Source organism: Aricia agestis, chromosome Z (assembly GCF_905147365.1).
Source record: "Aricia agestis chromosome Z, ilAriAges1.1, whole genome shotgun sequence".
In the NCBI taxonomy this organism is placed as follows: domain Eukaryota; kingdom Metazoa; phylum Arthropoda; class Insecta; order Lepidoptera; family Lycaenidae; genus Aricia; species Aricia agestis.
In genome coordinates, this window is record NC_056428.1 from 32,217,464 (window position 1) to 32,234,383 (window position 16,920).

Sequence of the window (16,920 nt, forward strand, 5' to 3'; positions counted from 1 at the left end):
TTTTTTTTTTAATTCGTCCCGGTCGGGGCAGGCAAAGAGAGCGTTGCCCATACAGCCATTTCTATGTTTTCTCTATTAAAGCGCTTATTCCACTTGTCCTATTTAGGAAGTCCTAGCTAGGATCCTAAAAAAATTAGTCAAGTGGAATAACATTTAGAAAGCTAGGATCCTAAATCGGAAAAAAATGTGGCTCCTGAATGACTAAATTAGTGTTGCCAAATGGTTTCAACATTTTTATCTGTAGTGGGAACTGCTAAATCTGTATTAAAGTCAATTTATATTATGTTATAAGATCTGAAATCTATTCGTAGGTAATTTCTTAAGTCTGCTGGTTCCAAGTACTTCAGAGAGTTCATAATTCATAATTTTACGTGGAGCAAAAATTCTTCCAACCATCTTTTTCGCCTTTTACTTATTTATTTTTATTTTCATTGAGCCAACAGCTAAGCCTATGAGAAGACCAATTTTTTGTTGCTTTGATAGAACTGGAGCCATTAAGAAGACGTCTGACCAAAATGACAACTGATTCGCTTCTTATTCCACTTGTCCTGATTTAGTGACTAACACTAAATCAGGACAAGTGGAATAAGAAGCGAACTAATTAGTCTCCTATGTAGGATCCTAGCTAGGACTTCTAAATAGGACAAGTGGAATAAGCGCTTTAATGAATGATAGTGAAGGCCAAAGCCAATTCTTTTATATTAACCACAGATTTTAGAAGTAAGAGCTATGTTATGGAGCGTGTCACATGTCGCCAATTCCTGCTCATATGAGCAAAAATTGTCAGTCGTATGTCAATCACTCCACGGCTTATACGTTTTCAAAACGCCGTAAATTGTGAACAAAATGCTGACTTGTCCTATACGTACGTACGTACGTATACGTACGTACAAAAATTGCAGCGATACTCAAATAATATATTATAATAATACTTCAAAAATAGCGGGATCAACTATCACAGCCAACTGTAATTTATACGACTTTTTAATTTAAAAATCAATTATTCTTAACGAAAAATATTCTTCACGAAAAATGTTCTGTGCAGGGCTCGGAACCGGTTTGAAAATACCGGTTTATTTCGGTTAAAAACCGGTAAATATATCGTTCTTTTATTTACCGGTTAAACAAGCGAACGGTTTTTACGTAACCCAATTAATGGTAAAGGTTACCGGTACGTAACCCAATTAATGGTAAAGACACAAACGATTTTGAAAACCCAAATTAACCGGTTAGTTCTTCGATCGCGCTTCTTGGAAATCTATTTTTATCACTTATCGCGGCCCGCTTGGGCCGCTTGGGAGTTGATAAGATAATTTCGCAATTATTTTCACCTTCCACCATCTTTTTTTAATTTTAGAATGTTTTTTTTTTTTTTAATTTTTAATTTAAAAAGAAATGTTAGATTTGACATACAGAGATCTAAGGGCCGGGACACAAAAACACGATACGACGTCGTATCGTGTTTTTGTGTACCGGTACAAGTAGTCGCATGGGGTCTCTACTGACCCCATATACTACTAATACACTAATTACCTATTAAAATCTGTATAATCATTTTGTAAAAATCAAAATTGTCTGAAACGAGATGGTTGCCGATAACAGGCATAAATCATAATAATACTCCCCACACCGGTTTCGGTGACGGTGGCCGGTTTCATTGAAACCAGACCAGGTACGCAGGAGTAATTTTATAGTGCCCAAGTGTGTGCGCAGTACACAAGAGCACTCTCTATTCCTTTACTCTCATAACCCAGTGGGACGGAAGACCGACACGACTGGCGAGAGATCAGGCGCAGGACCGACTTTTTACATGCCCATCCGACGCATGGATCATCTTACTTGTCAGACAATCAGGTGATCAGCCTGCATTGTCCTAACCAAACTTGGAAATAACATGTTTCCAACGCGGGATTCGAACCCACGACCTCCGGAGTCGAGAGCGACGCTCTAACCACTAGACCACGGAGGCGTTATAAATAAATCATAATATTCATCCTAAAGCACACATACATACTACATAGTAATTTCAATGTCCATTACTATTACTGAATTCTGATGAATATAATTTGCACATTAACATATATTTTCCGTTCTTAAAACAACGCTGAAACTCCCAAACGTGTACCTATAAGGAATCAGTTCCGTCAGCACCTTCTCAACCATGGTATACCTTGATGCAAAATCTTACTTTTCGCTTGCGCACGGGGTGGCAACGTCGCGAACGGCAAATTACCGGTTAATTTTCAATACCAAAACCGAAATTAAAGAAAAACCGGTATTCTGCGTTTACCGGTAAAGTGCAACCTTTAACCGAAATCGATTTCGGTTTGGGGTCAATGACCGAAACCGGTTTTGTTCTGTAACCGGTTTCCGAGACCTGGTTCTGTGAACTATCAAACTAAGGCACTAGTGATGTGGTGTGATGCAGATTTTGGTATCGATATTTTTATCTACATTTTTTATGCGGTTGCGTTATTATCTACACTAATATTATAAAGCTGAAGAGTTTGTTTGTTTGAACGCGCTAATCTCAGGAACTACTAGTCAGATTTGAAATTTTGAAATATTCTTTCAGAGTGAGATATCTCATAGCCAAGAAACAGAGGAAAATGTGGAAAAAGCGGGGAAAATTATTTGAAAGGGCTTATCTCACGCACCATCCAGCAATTTTTATGTTGTTTGGCATTTTAGAGGACCGCTTGGTCTCTCTAAGAGTTCACTAGAGGTCGGATTAGTATGGCCCACATGAGTTGTGGAGTAGAATCGGGGATCTTGTTGCGAGCCAGGTTTCGCATACGTCGGAGAAGTTGTGAAGGTTTTTGATCCCCCAATTCCATGTCTGACAGCAGCGTTTGGAACTGCTGGCTGTCAGATTCCTCATATGCGGAGATGAGCCGGTCCTTTAGGGCTTGATATTCGTTGGTCTCTGGCGGGTTGTACAGTAGGTCGGCGATTTGCTCGATGTCTTCCTTTTCCAGGCGAGCGATGACCATCTGGGACAGCTGGCTTTGGTTTTTCTGTAGACTGCTGGTGGCTGCTTCGAAGGTGACGAACCAGAGCCTGGGTTTGTCCCTCCAGAATGGCGGTATTCGCATGGAGAGTGCGACGCCGGCGATCTCTTGTGATGACGGTGATGTCGCTGGGTTGCTGGTGAGTGCCGAGGTTTCGGGCAGGGATTCGCCTCTATTTTCCATTGTGAAGAGATTTTCTTCAATACGATTTTGAGCAGCGATTCGTCGAGCATCGTTTCGGGGTGCAGCGTTTCGTCCGAGCAGAATTTCCTCGGGCAGAGTTTCGTCTTGAAGGTTCTTGCTGTTCTTCGGGCAGAGTTTCTTCTTGCAGAGGTTGCTTGTTGTTCTTTAGGGTCACCAGTTTAGAGGACCGGTTGGTCTCTCTAAGAGTTCACTAGAGGTCGGAGGATTATAGAGTAAAACTCGATATACTGTGGTGAACTGCACTTCAGTTCATTTCAGTTTATTTACAAAAATGCGCTGCTTATTTCCAAAAAAATTAGTTAATTATTATTATTACAAAATTTATACGAAGTTAAAAGGTTGATTTTCATTGGCTATTACAATTAGAAAGAGATGTACAGAAAGGGATAATAACACAGATTTTAGAAGTAAAGAGCCCCGGAGACGATCAAACGGTTTGATTCAAACCTTACGTGTTTGATGCAACCGTTTGATGTCGGTTTGAACGGTTTGTCAAACGACACTGCGCAGTTTCATTCAATACGCGCTGTCGAGTACACGTCATGTAATGCAGAAGATGCTCTAGATTCTAGAACGAGGATCGCGATTTTCTTATCTTATGTTTATAACGTTAATGTCCTCTGTCAGAAGAGAAAAAAAGATATACGTGGGAGAGCCATGCTTCTGCACGAATGGGCCGGCTAGACCGAAGAAATACCACGTTCTCACAGAAAACCGGCGTGAAACAGCGCTTGCGTTGTGTTTCGTCGAGTGAGTGAGTTTACCGGAGGCCCAATCCTCTAACCTATTCCCTTCCCTACCCTCCCCTATTCCCTTTCCATCCCTACCCTCCCCTATTACCCTATTCCCTCTTAAAAGGCCTGCAACGCACCTGCAGCTCTTCTGATGCTGCGAGTGTCCATGGGCGATGGAAGTTGCTTTCCATCAGGTGACCCGTTTGCTCGTTTGCCCCTTAATTTCATTAAAAAAAAGACTGGTCCAAAGAATGGTATGGACTATGGACTAACATAATATCGTTTTACCCACGAACATCTACAGAAAGTGCTAGAAACTACAGCCTCTTTCTTTTTTTCTTCTTCATAATCCAGCACTAAACTAAGCCGGGTTGGATCAAACCTTCAAACGCGTCGGAACACGATCAAACGGCGCGTCAAACACAACGAAAATATGAAATTTCATCAAACAACCTTCAAACACGTAATTAGTTTGACAAACCGTTCAAACTAGCTTTGTAAACGATCAAATCGGTTTGAGTCAAACCAAAATTTACGTGTTTGAGTCAAACCGTTTGATCGTCTTCGGGGCCCTTAAGAGATATGTTAAGAGCCCCCGAGACGATCAAACGGTTTGATTCAAACCTTACGTGTTTGATGCAACCGTTTGATGTCGGTTTGAACGGTTTGTCAAACGACACTGCGCAGTTTCATTCAATACGCGCTGTCGAGTACACGTCTTGTGAATTGTGATGTATGGACTAACATAATATTGTTTTACCCACGAACATCTACAGAAAGTGCTAGAAAAAACGGGGAAAATTATTTGAAAGGGCTTATCTCACGCACTATCCAGCAATTTTTATGTTGTTTGGCATAAATAAAAAGTAGACCACATGAAGGATCATAGGCTATTTTTGTGGGCTAATTTGTCTTTGAAATTCCTAATTTACGGGGGTGAAGCCGCCCGGAAGGTCTAAATTTATTATAAACATGCGGAAGTTTTATTTTATAGTCGAAAGATGTGGTGCTTAACTTAATACTTACTCATATAATAATTAATAACTTACAATAATTAGTACATCTTTGAAGAATGATTTGTATTACCTTCATCGCTTTTAGTCCTATTTCAGTTTACCCAAAGACGCAAAATTCAAAGAGAAATGTATGAAAAAAATCGGCCAAGTGAGAGTTGGTCTCGCGCACGAAAGCTTCCTTATAGAGCAAAATTAGGCAAATAATGTGTTTTTGTACGAATCCTTAATTACTTAGTTTATTTTAATTTTATTATTAATTGTTAAAGTATAAATACATTGGAGTATTTTGTACTTTTCAAGTGCCTACCTAGTACCTGTTGCCATTATTGATATCGAGCAAAAAATAGCAAAAAAATCACGTTTGTTGTGTGGGAGCCTCCTTAAATATTTAATTTAATTTCTTTTAGTATCTGTTATTATAGCGGTAACAGACATACACAATCTGTGAAAATTTCAGAAGTGTAGCGGTTATTGAGATATACAGCCGAGACAGACAAACAGACAATAAGACATCGAAGTCTTAGGAATAGGGTCCCTTTTCTCCTTTTGGGTACGGAATCCTAAAAATTATATAATATGTATGTTTATCTATTGCCTAGTTACAATTTTGCCAAGCTGCTGATTATTTTGCCGAATTGAGTTGGTCCCATAGTAAAAGTTTTTCGTAATCATGGATGATTTCAACCCCTTTCGGCCTTTAAGTTATTTTTGTTGGACTCTGTAATATTAATTATTTATCACTTTCATTCTTTTAATAGTATTTAAATACCTACCAAAATACATCGATATCGTCGTTATAATAATTAATCGACACCGTTGATAGACCGAACATCACTAGACCGTGTACTGTTGACACTATGCTGACAATATAGTGTCATTGAAGTCGGCGACATAGGCACAGTCACAATAGACATAACTATCAGTAGTTCGACTGCAAAGAAACGGACAGGTTTTAATATCTGCCAAATTCGTCGGGTTTCACTAAGATTATGAACGGAATGTGCCTCGCGCTGGCTGATATAATTTATTTTTAAATATATAAAATAAAGATTTCAAAATTGGATTCTGACAATTTTAATCGCATGTGCCAAAACACAAACAACAAACGACCAAAGAGGAACACGTCCATCGAATATGTCATAGTTTTAAATTCGTAGGTAACAAGTTAACAACCCTAGCGACGATTTTCGTCATAATACGTCAAATTTAAAAATTTCAACATCAGTTCTAAGTCGGCATACTCTATAATTCTGTCTACTCTGGCACAGTATAGCAATATGATATAGGGACTATATATTGCATAAACTTATAATGCATAGACCAACAAAGAGTGCGAGAGAGAAGAAAATCCTTTATGGAATTATAACAAGATGAAAAGAGAGAGGCAGTTTAATGAAAATTGTAACAACTTTTATTTGACAGGTCGTCAAAAGTCGTCAATCGTTTTTATGCCCTTTCGGTATTTGCAATTTATTATTTAAATCGTATGTTATTTTCAAATTTTCGTATTTTCACCCCCTTACAATCCTTTTTTCCAGTAAAAAAGTAGCCTATGTCCTTTCTCAGGCTTTAGACTATCTGTATACAAAATTTCATTACAATCGGTTTGGTAGTTTTGGCGTGAAAGCGAGACAGACAGACAGAGATAATTTCGCATTTATAATATTAGTATAGATTTAGACCTTCCGCGCGGCTTCACCCCCGTAAATTAGGAATTTCAAAGACAAATTAGCCCACAAAAATAGCCTATGATCCTTCATGTGGTCTACTTTTTACTTATGCCAAACAACATAAAAATTGCTGGATGGTGCGTGAGATAAGCCGTTTCAAATAATTTTCCCCGTTTTTTCCACATTTTCCTCTGTTTCTTGGCTATGAGCTATATAACTCTGAAAGAATACTTCAAAATTTCAAATCGAACTAGTAGTTCCTGAGATTAGCGCGTTCAAACAAACAAACTCTTCAGCTTTATAATATTAGTGTAGATAATAACGCAACCGCATAAAAAATGTCGATAAAAATATCGATACCAAAATCTGCATCACACCACATCACTAGTGCCTTAGTTTGATAGTTCACGGAACATTTTTCGTGAAGAATAATTGATTTTTAAATTAAAAAGTCGTTTAAATTACAGTTGGCTGTGATAGGTGATCCCGCTATTTTTGAAATTCACAGTATCGCTGCAATTTTTGTAGTTAATTATAGCACAAGTCAGCTTTTTGTTCACAATTTACGGCGGCGTAGTGAAAACGTGTAAGCCGTGGAGTGATTGACATACGACTGACAATTTGTGCTCATATTGGCAGGATTTGGCGACATGTGATGTGACACGCTCTATAACATATCTCTTACTTCTAAAATCTGTGGTTTCCATATAAACGGCGCTACATAACACTTCTCCTTATTTTCGTTCTGAGATTCAGAATATTAATAAAGTATGTACCTAGGTGAGGTTGGTTACCAACCGTTTTTGGTTGGTACCGTTGGTACCTACCTATATAAAAAATATATTGACTGACAAATAATTGACAATTCAAATTTTCTGTATATCACTATTCACATTCAATAATTTCAAAATTTTAGTACGAGTATGTATGTAGAACAATAATTAAATTTTAATAAAATAAAATATAGGTCCCATCCCCATAAAAATATGGCCAAAAATACTGATAGTTTGTTCCTTTTCGAGGTGCTTGTTGATAAAGTTATTTTCTCAAAAATTCCATGCTTCTTCGATAGAGATTTTAAAACATGCATAAATATAAAATGTCCGGCCATTGAGCCCCTTGAAATATGCGATGAGGACACATCAAACTTCCCTGACTCCAAAGGACCGTTTTTGAAGGTATTCAGTAGTGGAAAATCATGCTTATTCTTTCTGAAAGAGAACGAAATATCATCATGTACGAGCAGTTTTCCCGTAAAAGTATCAATTTATAAGGCTCTACCGTGCGGCTGTTTGCCGACGAAAATCATAATGGGTGAATGTACAATCGACATGACCAAAGAGTTTATGGAATCGCGTCAAAAGTTTCTAGCGAATCCGAAAGATGTTAGCTACCAAGCGCTTAAAGATTCATTCCGCTTCGTCGGGCCCGATGGAACGGAGACTGGCGAAATTCTTATGTTTCTACGAATTTCGTGCTTTGGAAACAACATAGTCACTCAATTCCAAGGGACGAATCACGCAAGCCTCGGGGATTCCGTTGTAGACAGATCCTGTGACCCACGTAACGAGTTCCAATCTAAAGAGGATCCGTGCGCTTGTGGGGCGACGCACGGACTGAAGACTGGCAAACACGACGCTTGTCCTCCAGGTATTAATTTTTGGTTTTTTATATAACAGATGAAAATATACAAATCCGGATAGGATTTCGGTTGGCAGTTGGTAGTCACTAATCACAATAAACTTACCAAAACCATTAAGCATTTCGCTTGATGTAACTTGCTTTTTTATAAAATAAGGGGCAAGCAAGCAAAGGGTCACCTGATGGAAAGCAACTACTATTGCCCATGGACCCTCGCAACAATTTTTCTATAAGGTATGTCATAAATGATATATATCATCACCCAGCGGAAGATAAATATAACTCGATGCCATGTGAAGAGCCTGAGGACCCATGCTACTGTTCCGGGCCAAGAGCGCAGAAGAAACAGGATTTGGGTTGCAGAAATACCTTCCCATACTGTTTACACGTCCCGAAAGGTATATTAAGAATTTGGTAACTTACATTAGATTACATTACTTATTTTTTTTCAAAATATTTCTCTGCAACTTCATAAGTAGTAAAATATTAAGTAGGTAACTGAATTACATTTTACAAACTTGAATTGCATATCGGTGATCTCAGGACCCAGCAAAGAATACGAAGAAATAGGATCGAATGTGAATGGCAACGAGCTAAAAATTAGAGTACCTGCTGGGGCTTCCATAATAAAGAAGATAAGTCAGACTCACTGCACACTGCAGCGTCCTTATTCTAAACGGAAAGACGACGGCCTGTGCGATCCACCTTGTGGAATGAATCAAATAAGTCTTGCTTTACCTAACGAAGCAATTTGCTGTAGTGGGGCACAACCTACCGGCACTCATTTCTCTTGCACGACTGAAGGCTGCCTTCAAGCGAAACACCATGCGCAGGCTTTAGCACGGGGGGACATTAAGCGGCAGGAAATTCCCAATAAGGACGTTTTTGTTTTGAAAATAGCTAAGACAGCCACCGAGGGAGATCGAAAATGCCACACGGAACTAGAATTAACGACACCTAAAGGCCCTGATACCAATGAGACTACCGTTAAAACCAATACCGCGATACAGTCTGACTTGGACTGCGAATGTCGCGTTACCAGGCTGAAAAGAATAAAAAATAAAAGAAAATCAAAATGCAAATAGTGAATAGGGACTATTTCATGTTCCAGTAATAATATCAGCCCTCAATTTCAACAGATTGCTGTCCAACGGGAAACAAAGTGGTCTTCCAAATGCCCACCGGCCTCTGTGATACAAGCCACAAACAGCGCGCGCACTTTAATTTCACTTCCGATGGAGTTGGGGATGTGAGCAGAGATGAGCCTGACCAACTGATGCCCGCCAATGGAGAAAATTATCCAGGTGTGGTTTATGACTTTCCCAATCAAGTTATTAAATTACGTATCGGTAAAACTATAGAGATGCCTGGCCATAAGCAAAAATTTGAGTATAATTTCATTACGCCAGTCGCAACAAATGAAAAAACTGTCCCAACCCACGACACGAGACCTGCTCAATGCCACACCTCGTGCCCATGTTGTTGTAAATTTTGTTGTAGATAGTGATTTTGCCAATTAGAAATTAACAAGAGTCTGTATTAATTCATAGATTTTTTTTATATTTTTGATATGATTTAAATAAAATAGTTTCGGTATTACTCATTGCATTTTATTATTCTAACCTATATGTCCTAAACTTCCAACAGGAGAAGAGAAAGATGTGAATTCCTCATCATTATCCCAAGACTTAGCAAAGCAAAATAATGTATACAGAAACAATTCTTATTTTTTTCCGTCCAAGGAAAACACTGAAAAGTTGCTGACTTTTGACAGAGATTTTTGCTTAGGAAAACACAAATATAACAAACGTGGAAATGGGATGATAGGGTTATTTGGAGATACTGTTTGCGTGTATAGCATGAGTAGCATACAGAGAAACTTCAACAATTTTTGCACAAGTGGTACACAAGCTACCGCATTATTAAACAAATGCTTGCAAGTACACGATTGTCAGAGTGCCGCAACTTCAGTGGCTAATTCAAATTGTAGCTCCACTTGTGCCACTATGACAAATCGACGTACAGAAAATACTTCTAAGGTTGCTGAACATTTGCTTAATCCACAACTATACTTTTGGGGCAAAAAGAAAGAAAAAGACAAGGGGATGGGACAAAAGAGTTCAAAATCTAGTGTATCATCCAAATCAAGCAAGAAGGTCAAAGGAAAAGATTTCAAAGAACTAAAAGAAAAGGAATCCAAAACTAAAAAATATATAAAAAACAAAAGTTCTAAAACTGCAATCAAATCAGTGAAATCGAATACTTCCTCAGATTCGAAGAGACGAAAATTCACAAAAGATTCAATGGAAAATGTAAAAACAAAGAAAAAGCCATCGGGTATAAAAATTAAAGATGAAAAATTTGCGGACGACAAAGCAGTTGCGAGCACCTCCAAAAAAGTTAACGTGGACGATAAAGATGTTGCCGTAAAAGACAACGTCATGGTAACGATATCGCACATAAAAATTGGCCCCACAGATATCTGTCCTCCTCATTGTAGAGATCCCACTACAGGTCTAAAATGTCATGTAACACCGACAGACACAGAACAGGGGAGGATAAAAGTAACTTCAACGAATAATCCACGGCGAGGAGTGTTTGAGCTAGTTGTTCGGAAACTCACAGGCGCACCACTCGCTACAAACGAGCTAATGTTAGAATGGTCCCCACCACAGCTACAAACCATGCCTCTTATCACAGCTCCAGCGTATCTACCTATTATTCGATTCTTACCCAGTAAATGTAAGAGAGTAATTTGTCGACCTTATAAAACGAAATCCCCACCATCCCCATGTTGCAAGCCTCCATGTCTCAAGCCGTCTTGCGGTAAACCCTGTAGATCACCTTGCAGAAGGCCATGTAGACCACCATCGTGCCGACCGGTTTGTCGGCCTCCAATCATTTGTTCTCCAGTAAGGTGTTGCCCTCCTCCCCTGGCTGCGTGTAAACTAGCGTGTCAGCCGTCTAAAGCTAACGGGAGCCTTTGTACAAAGCCTTGTAATGTGGGACGTCGCCGACCACGTAAAATAAAGAGCCAGGTCAAAATGAGGCCACGCCAAACCTATGTGTCCCCCTGCTTGAATCGATCTAGAACATGCCCACTTGTGGCATGCCGTAGCGCCCCCACTATTCCATGTTGTAAATGATTTCTTTCATTGACACAACAAATATTAATAAAGTAAATAATTATTATAGGTAATGTTTTGTTTTATTAATCCATACTTTTATACTTCCATTAATAATATGTGTCTGTCTGTCTGTCTGTTACCTCTTCTCGCCCAAACCGCTGAACCGATTCAGCTGAAATTCGGTATGGAGATACTTTTGAGTCCCGAGGAAGGACATAGGATACTTTTTATTCCGGAAAAATGTACGGTTCCCCGTGCATTAAACGAATTATGGCGCAACGGAGTTGCGGGCGTCATCTAGTTCTAATATATAAGTTTCTGATCTTATTTGGTATACGCCACTATCTTCGATGGGGATCACCCATAAAGTACCGACTACCGTACGTCTCAGCCACGTCTCAGCTCTGTTTCTTTATTCCGCTAGGTATCTATACTCCACTCGGGCTAACTTGTCGCTAGCGGTCATTGACTCCCTTTCAAAAACTTGTCATTTTCCATATAAAACCACGATTGACAATATCTGACAATTCATTGTCAATCGTGGTTAATATGGAAAATGACAAGTTTTTGACAGGGAGTCAACAACCGCTAGCGACAAGTTAGCACGAGTGGAGTATAGATACGCGGTAGCGTGTCAGCTGTCAAACCAAGTTCCAGCATAACGTGGCATAACGGAACTGGCGAGCAGCACCGTGTGTATTATTACACGAACCATTTGCAGCTTCTTTTGACCACATTTAAAACGTTTCAAATTTGGCTCATATAATGAGACTTGCGAGATAAATATATTATAAGATCTAAATTTCATAAACGCAGCTCAAATGGTTAACGTCCGAAAATCAACATTTTTATCACTGACTGACTAACCTATAGATCAAAATTCTAACTCAGTTCCAGATGACCTAGAAGGCTGAAATTTGGAATCCAGCTCGGTAATTGTGTGTAGAGAAAAATAAAAAACAAAAAAAAATCGGTCAAAGGCGAGTCGGACGGAGCGAAACTAGGCAAAAATTGTGTTTTTTGTATGGAGACCCCCCTTAAATATATTTATTTTATTTTACTTTTATCTTATATCTTTAAACGAGCAATTCTTGTATTCAATATATTTAATTGGAATCTCGGAATCGGCTCCAACGATTTTCATGAAATTTAGTATATAGGGGGTTTCGGGGGCGATAAATCGATCTAGCTAGGAATCAATTTAGAAAATGTCATTTTCATCGAATACCGGTCCAAAGCTCGGTCAAATAGCTAGTTATAAATTATGAAAGTAAAAATACAATTAAAGATTTTGTGAATATTTCAAGTGCCAACCGGCTGCCATTATTGGTTATGAGCAAAAAAGGCCAAAAAAATCACGTTTATTGTATGGGAGCTCCCCGTAAATATTTATTTGTGAAGTGAAAAAACTTTATGAAATAATTAATAGAAGGTGACTTTATGAAGCGTGTCTGTCTGTTACCTCTCCACGCCCAAACTGATTGTACCGATTGTCCTGGTATAGAGATATAATGTAAGTCCCGGGCATAGACATAGAATTCTTTTAATCCCTGTCTGTCTGTCTGTCCGTCAGTCCGTCTGTCCGTTTGTCCGTCTCTCCGTCTGTCCGTCTGTCCGTCTGTCCGTCTGTCCGTCTGTCCGTCTGTCCGTCCGTCCGTTAAGTTGTACCCTATAGTTAATGGTTGGAAATACACATGTGTTTATACCGTATTATTCCAATGCCTCCTGATGGTAGCTGCTTTTTCCATTCGCTTGGATTTTCTTCGACTTCGATTCGATTCTTGGATTCGACTGATACTCAACAAGCTTTAGGGGATGTTTTCCCACTTCCTGATAAGTTTCAGATAGGCTATCCACAACTTATGTGACAGATGAAGTATCTGCCAGATAAGTTGCGGATAGAATATCCGACACTCGTCGGGAAGTGGTGAAACAGGTCGCCATTGAATATAGTCGAATATTGTGTATGTTTGAACCATAAAGTTAGTATACCTAGCGGAACTAGGTACAATATACCTAGTTCCGCTAGGTATACATATTAAGAGCTCACCTGACTCTAAAAATCAAACATCGTCCTTCTCTCTTCACACTCACGCCCGTCTTTCATATGCCAGGTGACAAAGGACGACGCGGAATCATCGCCGAGTTAGTTTTACTTGAATAAAAGACGAACTATAATGATTATAAAAAAAGTGTTTTGAGCAAATTTAGGTTTTATCAATACATTTTTAGATATTAAAAAATATTAAAGAAAAAACAGCAAACTTCGGAGATCGAAGCAAAAATGTGTCTAAAACAAGGTTTTTTGTAAAAAAGAAACTATCGAGCATTTTTTTAGTAATCGTGTTTTCGTCTTGAGCATTTAATCTTTATGAACTGAAGTTACTTATGTCAAAAAATCAGTTTTCTAGACCGTACAGATTTTGAGATCTAGGTTAAAGTATGTAGTCAAGTTAGGGTCATATGGGCTCATAAGTTTATTAACTTTATGGTTTGAACTGGGAAGATTAAGGTGTCTAGTGTCTACTATCTACCCTTGCTCGGAAAGTTTTCTTTACAAAAAGTAATGATAGGTATATAGAAACGAAACATATATATATATATATATGCGAAATATTATAAAGCCGAAAGTAATATTATAATCTCTGTCTGTCTCGCTTTCACGGCAAAACTACTGAACCGATTGCAATGACATTTTGTACACAGCTATTCTAGACCCTGAGAAAGGACATAGGCTACATTTTGATGTGGGAAAATATCTTATTTCCATGCAAATATCGATGAAAATTAATTCCCATTGTAGTTCTTACATGTGACAGCAGATGTCGTTTTTATTGCCGATGGCTCCGTAGCTCATGTGGTTAAGCGCGTGGTCAGCGCTCTTCCGGGGGGTTCGAGTTAGAATATTATGTTAAATAATATTATCACTTGGTATAATAATATAATCAATCTATCTTATCTCATAGAATTCCTACTGCATTTCTAATTATGTGACAAGTTGACAACAGAAGGCGCTCTAAAATAAAGGAGTTCGAGTGTACCGTGTTGGCCTATATTCCATCCAGAAAATATAATATCAATGCAATGAACATTTTAATTCCAATAATAATGTGAAAACAGATGGCGTTTTATATTTCACTTCATTGTAACAGATTACAGAACTAATCATACCTACCTACTTTATTATATTGTTTTTATTCATAACTAGCTGTTGCCCGCGACTTCGTCCGCGTGGACTTTAGTTTGTAGCGCGCGGTGTCAACAAAATTTGTGTCAAATTTAAAAACTTTTTAAAACCCTGGTTAGTGGTACCCCTAGGGCCGCGCTACACCGGAATGGCAGCGCTGAAAGTGTTCGCTTCGCCGCTGCCATTCAGGTGTAGCGCGGCGTGAGCGCGGCCCTTAATTAATCAAAATACCCAAAAACAGCGGTGCAGTGTGCACATAATCTATAATAATAATATTATAAATGCGAAAGTATCTCTGTCTGTCTGTCTGTTTGTCTCGCTTTCACGCCAAACTCCAAAACTACCGAACTGATTGTAATGAAATTTTGTATACAGATAGTCTAAAGCCTGAGAAAGGACATAGGCTACTTTTTTTTACTGGAAAAAAGGGTTGTAAGGGGGTGAAAATGCGTAAATTTGTTCAAATTAAGTTAGTTCCAAAAGTCATAATAGATGGCGCCGTGCGTCTTTTACATCGCGCTGACGCTTGCTCAAAAGTCTTTCTATAAGAGGTGGTATCATCTTACATCCAAGTTTCGATTTTTTTCGATTGTTATATCTATTCTAATTTCTACGTTATTAAATAACTCAGTACTTTATCTATGCAGTGACATAACCTTAAATCTATCAATCAAAGAGAATATAATCACTACGTTTTACTATCAATGACAAATAGTTTATGGGTAAAGTTATTGCTGGGCTAAATAAGCTTTAAAATTTGGCATAAAATATGAAGTTTAATATAAAAAAATGAAATACACACACTGCACAGCTGTTTTGATTTAAGGGGTACCAGGGTTTTTTTATAAAAGCTTTTGACACCAATTTTGACATCGCGCGCTATAAACTGAAGTCCACGCGGACGAAGTCGCGGGCAACAGCTAGTTTTCCATATAACTTGGCAGTCATTTAGATCTCCATCCTTTTTACTGCCGATCCACACTCGCGCGCGACAGCGCGCCGCGTACTGCGGCGATGATCGCGCATTCTACCAAATTTACTGATCCACACTCGCAAAGTTCGCGACATGTTCGCAATGTTGCCACTTTTTAATTTCTTCACTTTCTTGACGCACTAAAGTTTGCGCCCTTGAGCCAAATTTATCTTACTTTATATTATAAACTAGATGTCCCACGCGGATTCGCTTGCGTAAATTATTAGGAATTTTACGGAATTCGTACATTTTTTCGCAACAAAATAGCTTATCTCTCTTCACGTAGTCTACTCTATATCTGTGCCAAATAACATACAAAATTGCTTTAGTATTTCGTGAGATAAACCCTTGCTAATAATTTTCCGTTTTAACCACATTTCCTCTGTTTCTTCGGTCCTATTAGTTTGCGTGATAAAATAGCCTATAGCCTTCTTTGATAAATGAGCTATCTAACACTAAAATATTTTTTTATCGGACCAATAGTTCCTATGATTAACGTGTTCAATCAAACAAATAAATATTTTTTAAATCGCTTGACAAAATCGAATCTTGATCTAAATTACTATGAAAAGTACCAACCCATAATAGGCTCATAATCATGGGATGCATATACAGGGTGTAACAAAAATAAGTGATAATACTTTAGGGTGTGTATGTGTTCCTCATAGACAGTTCACTGTGAAAGTAGCAGCGCTGAAAGACTAAATTTTGTTTTCACTTTGTATGGGGAAGCGACCGAGCGTCACGAGTTTCCCCATACAAAAGTGAAAAAAAAATTTGGTATTTCAGCGCTGCTACTTTCACAGTATACTCTCTATAAGGAACATATACATATATATCTATAGGCCTCAATAGTAAATAATTTTGAATGCAGCGACAGAGATTTTATTCCCAAAAAGAGGACGGCCTCAAACAGACCAAATAGCTTAAATTGTGATAGCGGACCCATAGGAATTATTCAAATTAATCAGGAAGTTTTAAATTTAAAACAGAATAAAGTACCAAGGATTTTGACGAAAGAAGTGGGTACCGTGCAACCAGATAACGAAATGCAGCAGAGTTCGTCCTTGTCGCACTTACCGCAAAGCATGTTATCAGCTTTCACGCTTGTGTCCCCACTTCGATGTGCAAACGAAGACGTAAGACCGCTGCGTAATGAAAAAATACACGTGGAGGCCGATACGCTGGTTTCGCCGATCGAAACCGCGGTCCAGCCTAGGGCCTCACAGCTGAGTGCATTTACAGATAAAACCGGTTCTGTTGTTGAGCAGAAATCTACTCTATTGCATAGATAATTAGACATAGATTCGCCAGTACAATCTGAACGGAATGTATCTATGGCGGAAATGGTTAGAC

At 38.6% G+C, this 16,920-nt stretch overlaps 1 protein-coding gene across 3 annotated transcripts; it reads left to right on the forward strand.

Moving 5' to 3' along the window:
- Positions 1 to 7,548: 7,548 nt before the first annotated feature.
- On the forward strand, positions 7,549 to 11,475 carry LOC121738808. Of its 3 annotated transcripts, XM_042131058.1 has the most exons (4): positions 7,549 to 8,285; positions 8,543 to 8,674; positions 9,416 to 9,580; positions 9,924 to 11,475. In XM_042131058.1, the coding sequence occupies exons 1-4, from the start codon at positions 7,622 to 7,624 to the stop codon at positions 11,420 to 11,422; spliced, it is 2,460 nt and encodes an 819-aa protein (XP_041986992.1). In that variant the 5' UTR covers positions 7,549 to 7,621; the 3' UTR covers positions 11,423 to 11,475. The 3 variants fall into 3 exon arrangements, with proteins under 3 accessions (XP_041986992.1, XP_041986994.1, XP_041986993.1); XM_042131060.1 differs by lacking the exon at positions 9,924 to 11,475 and having other exon boundaries at positions 9,416 to 9,872; XM_042131059.1 differs by lacking the exon at positions 9,924 to 11,475 and having other exon boundaries at positions 8,820 to 9,581.
- The last annotated feature ends 5,445 nt before the right edge of the window (positions 11,476 to 16,920 follow it).

What these genes read in the sequence shown, in the direction of transcription:
- LOC121738808 (XM_042131058.1), top strand. Translation starts at nt 7,622, where the DNA reads ATGGCCAAAAATACTGATAGTTTGTTCCTTTTCGAGGTGCTTGTTGAT. An exon ending in ACACGACGCTTGTCCTCCAG is followed by an intron (nt 8,286 to 8,542) that starts GTATTAATTTTT and finishes ATCATCACCCAG; the next exon opens with CGGAAGATAAATATAACTCG. An exon ending in CTGTTTACACGTCCCGAAAG is followed by an intron (nt 8,675 to 9,415) that starts GTATATTAAGAA and finishes CAATTTCAACAG; the next exon opens with ATTGCTGTCCAACGGGAAAC.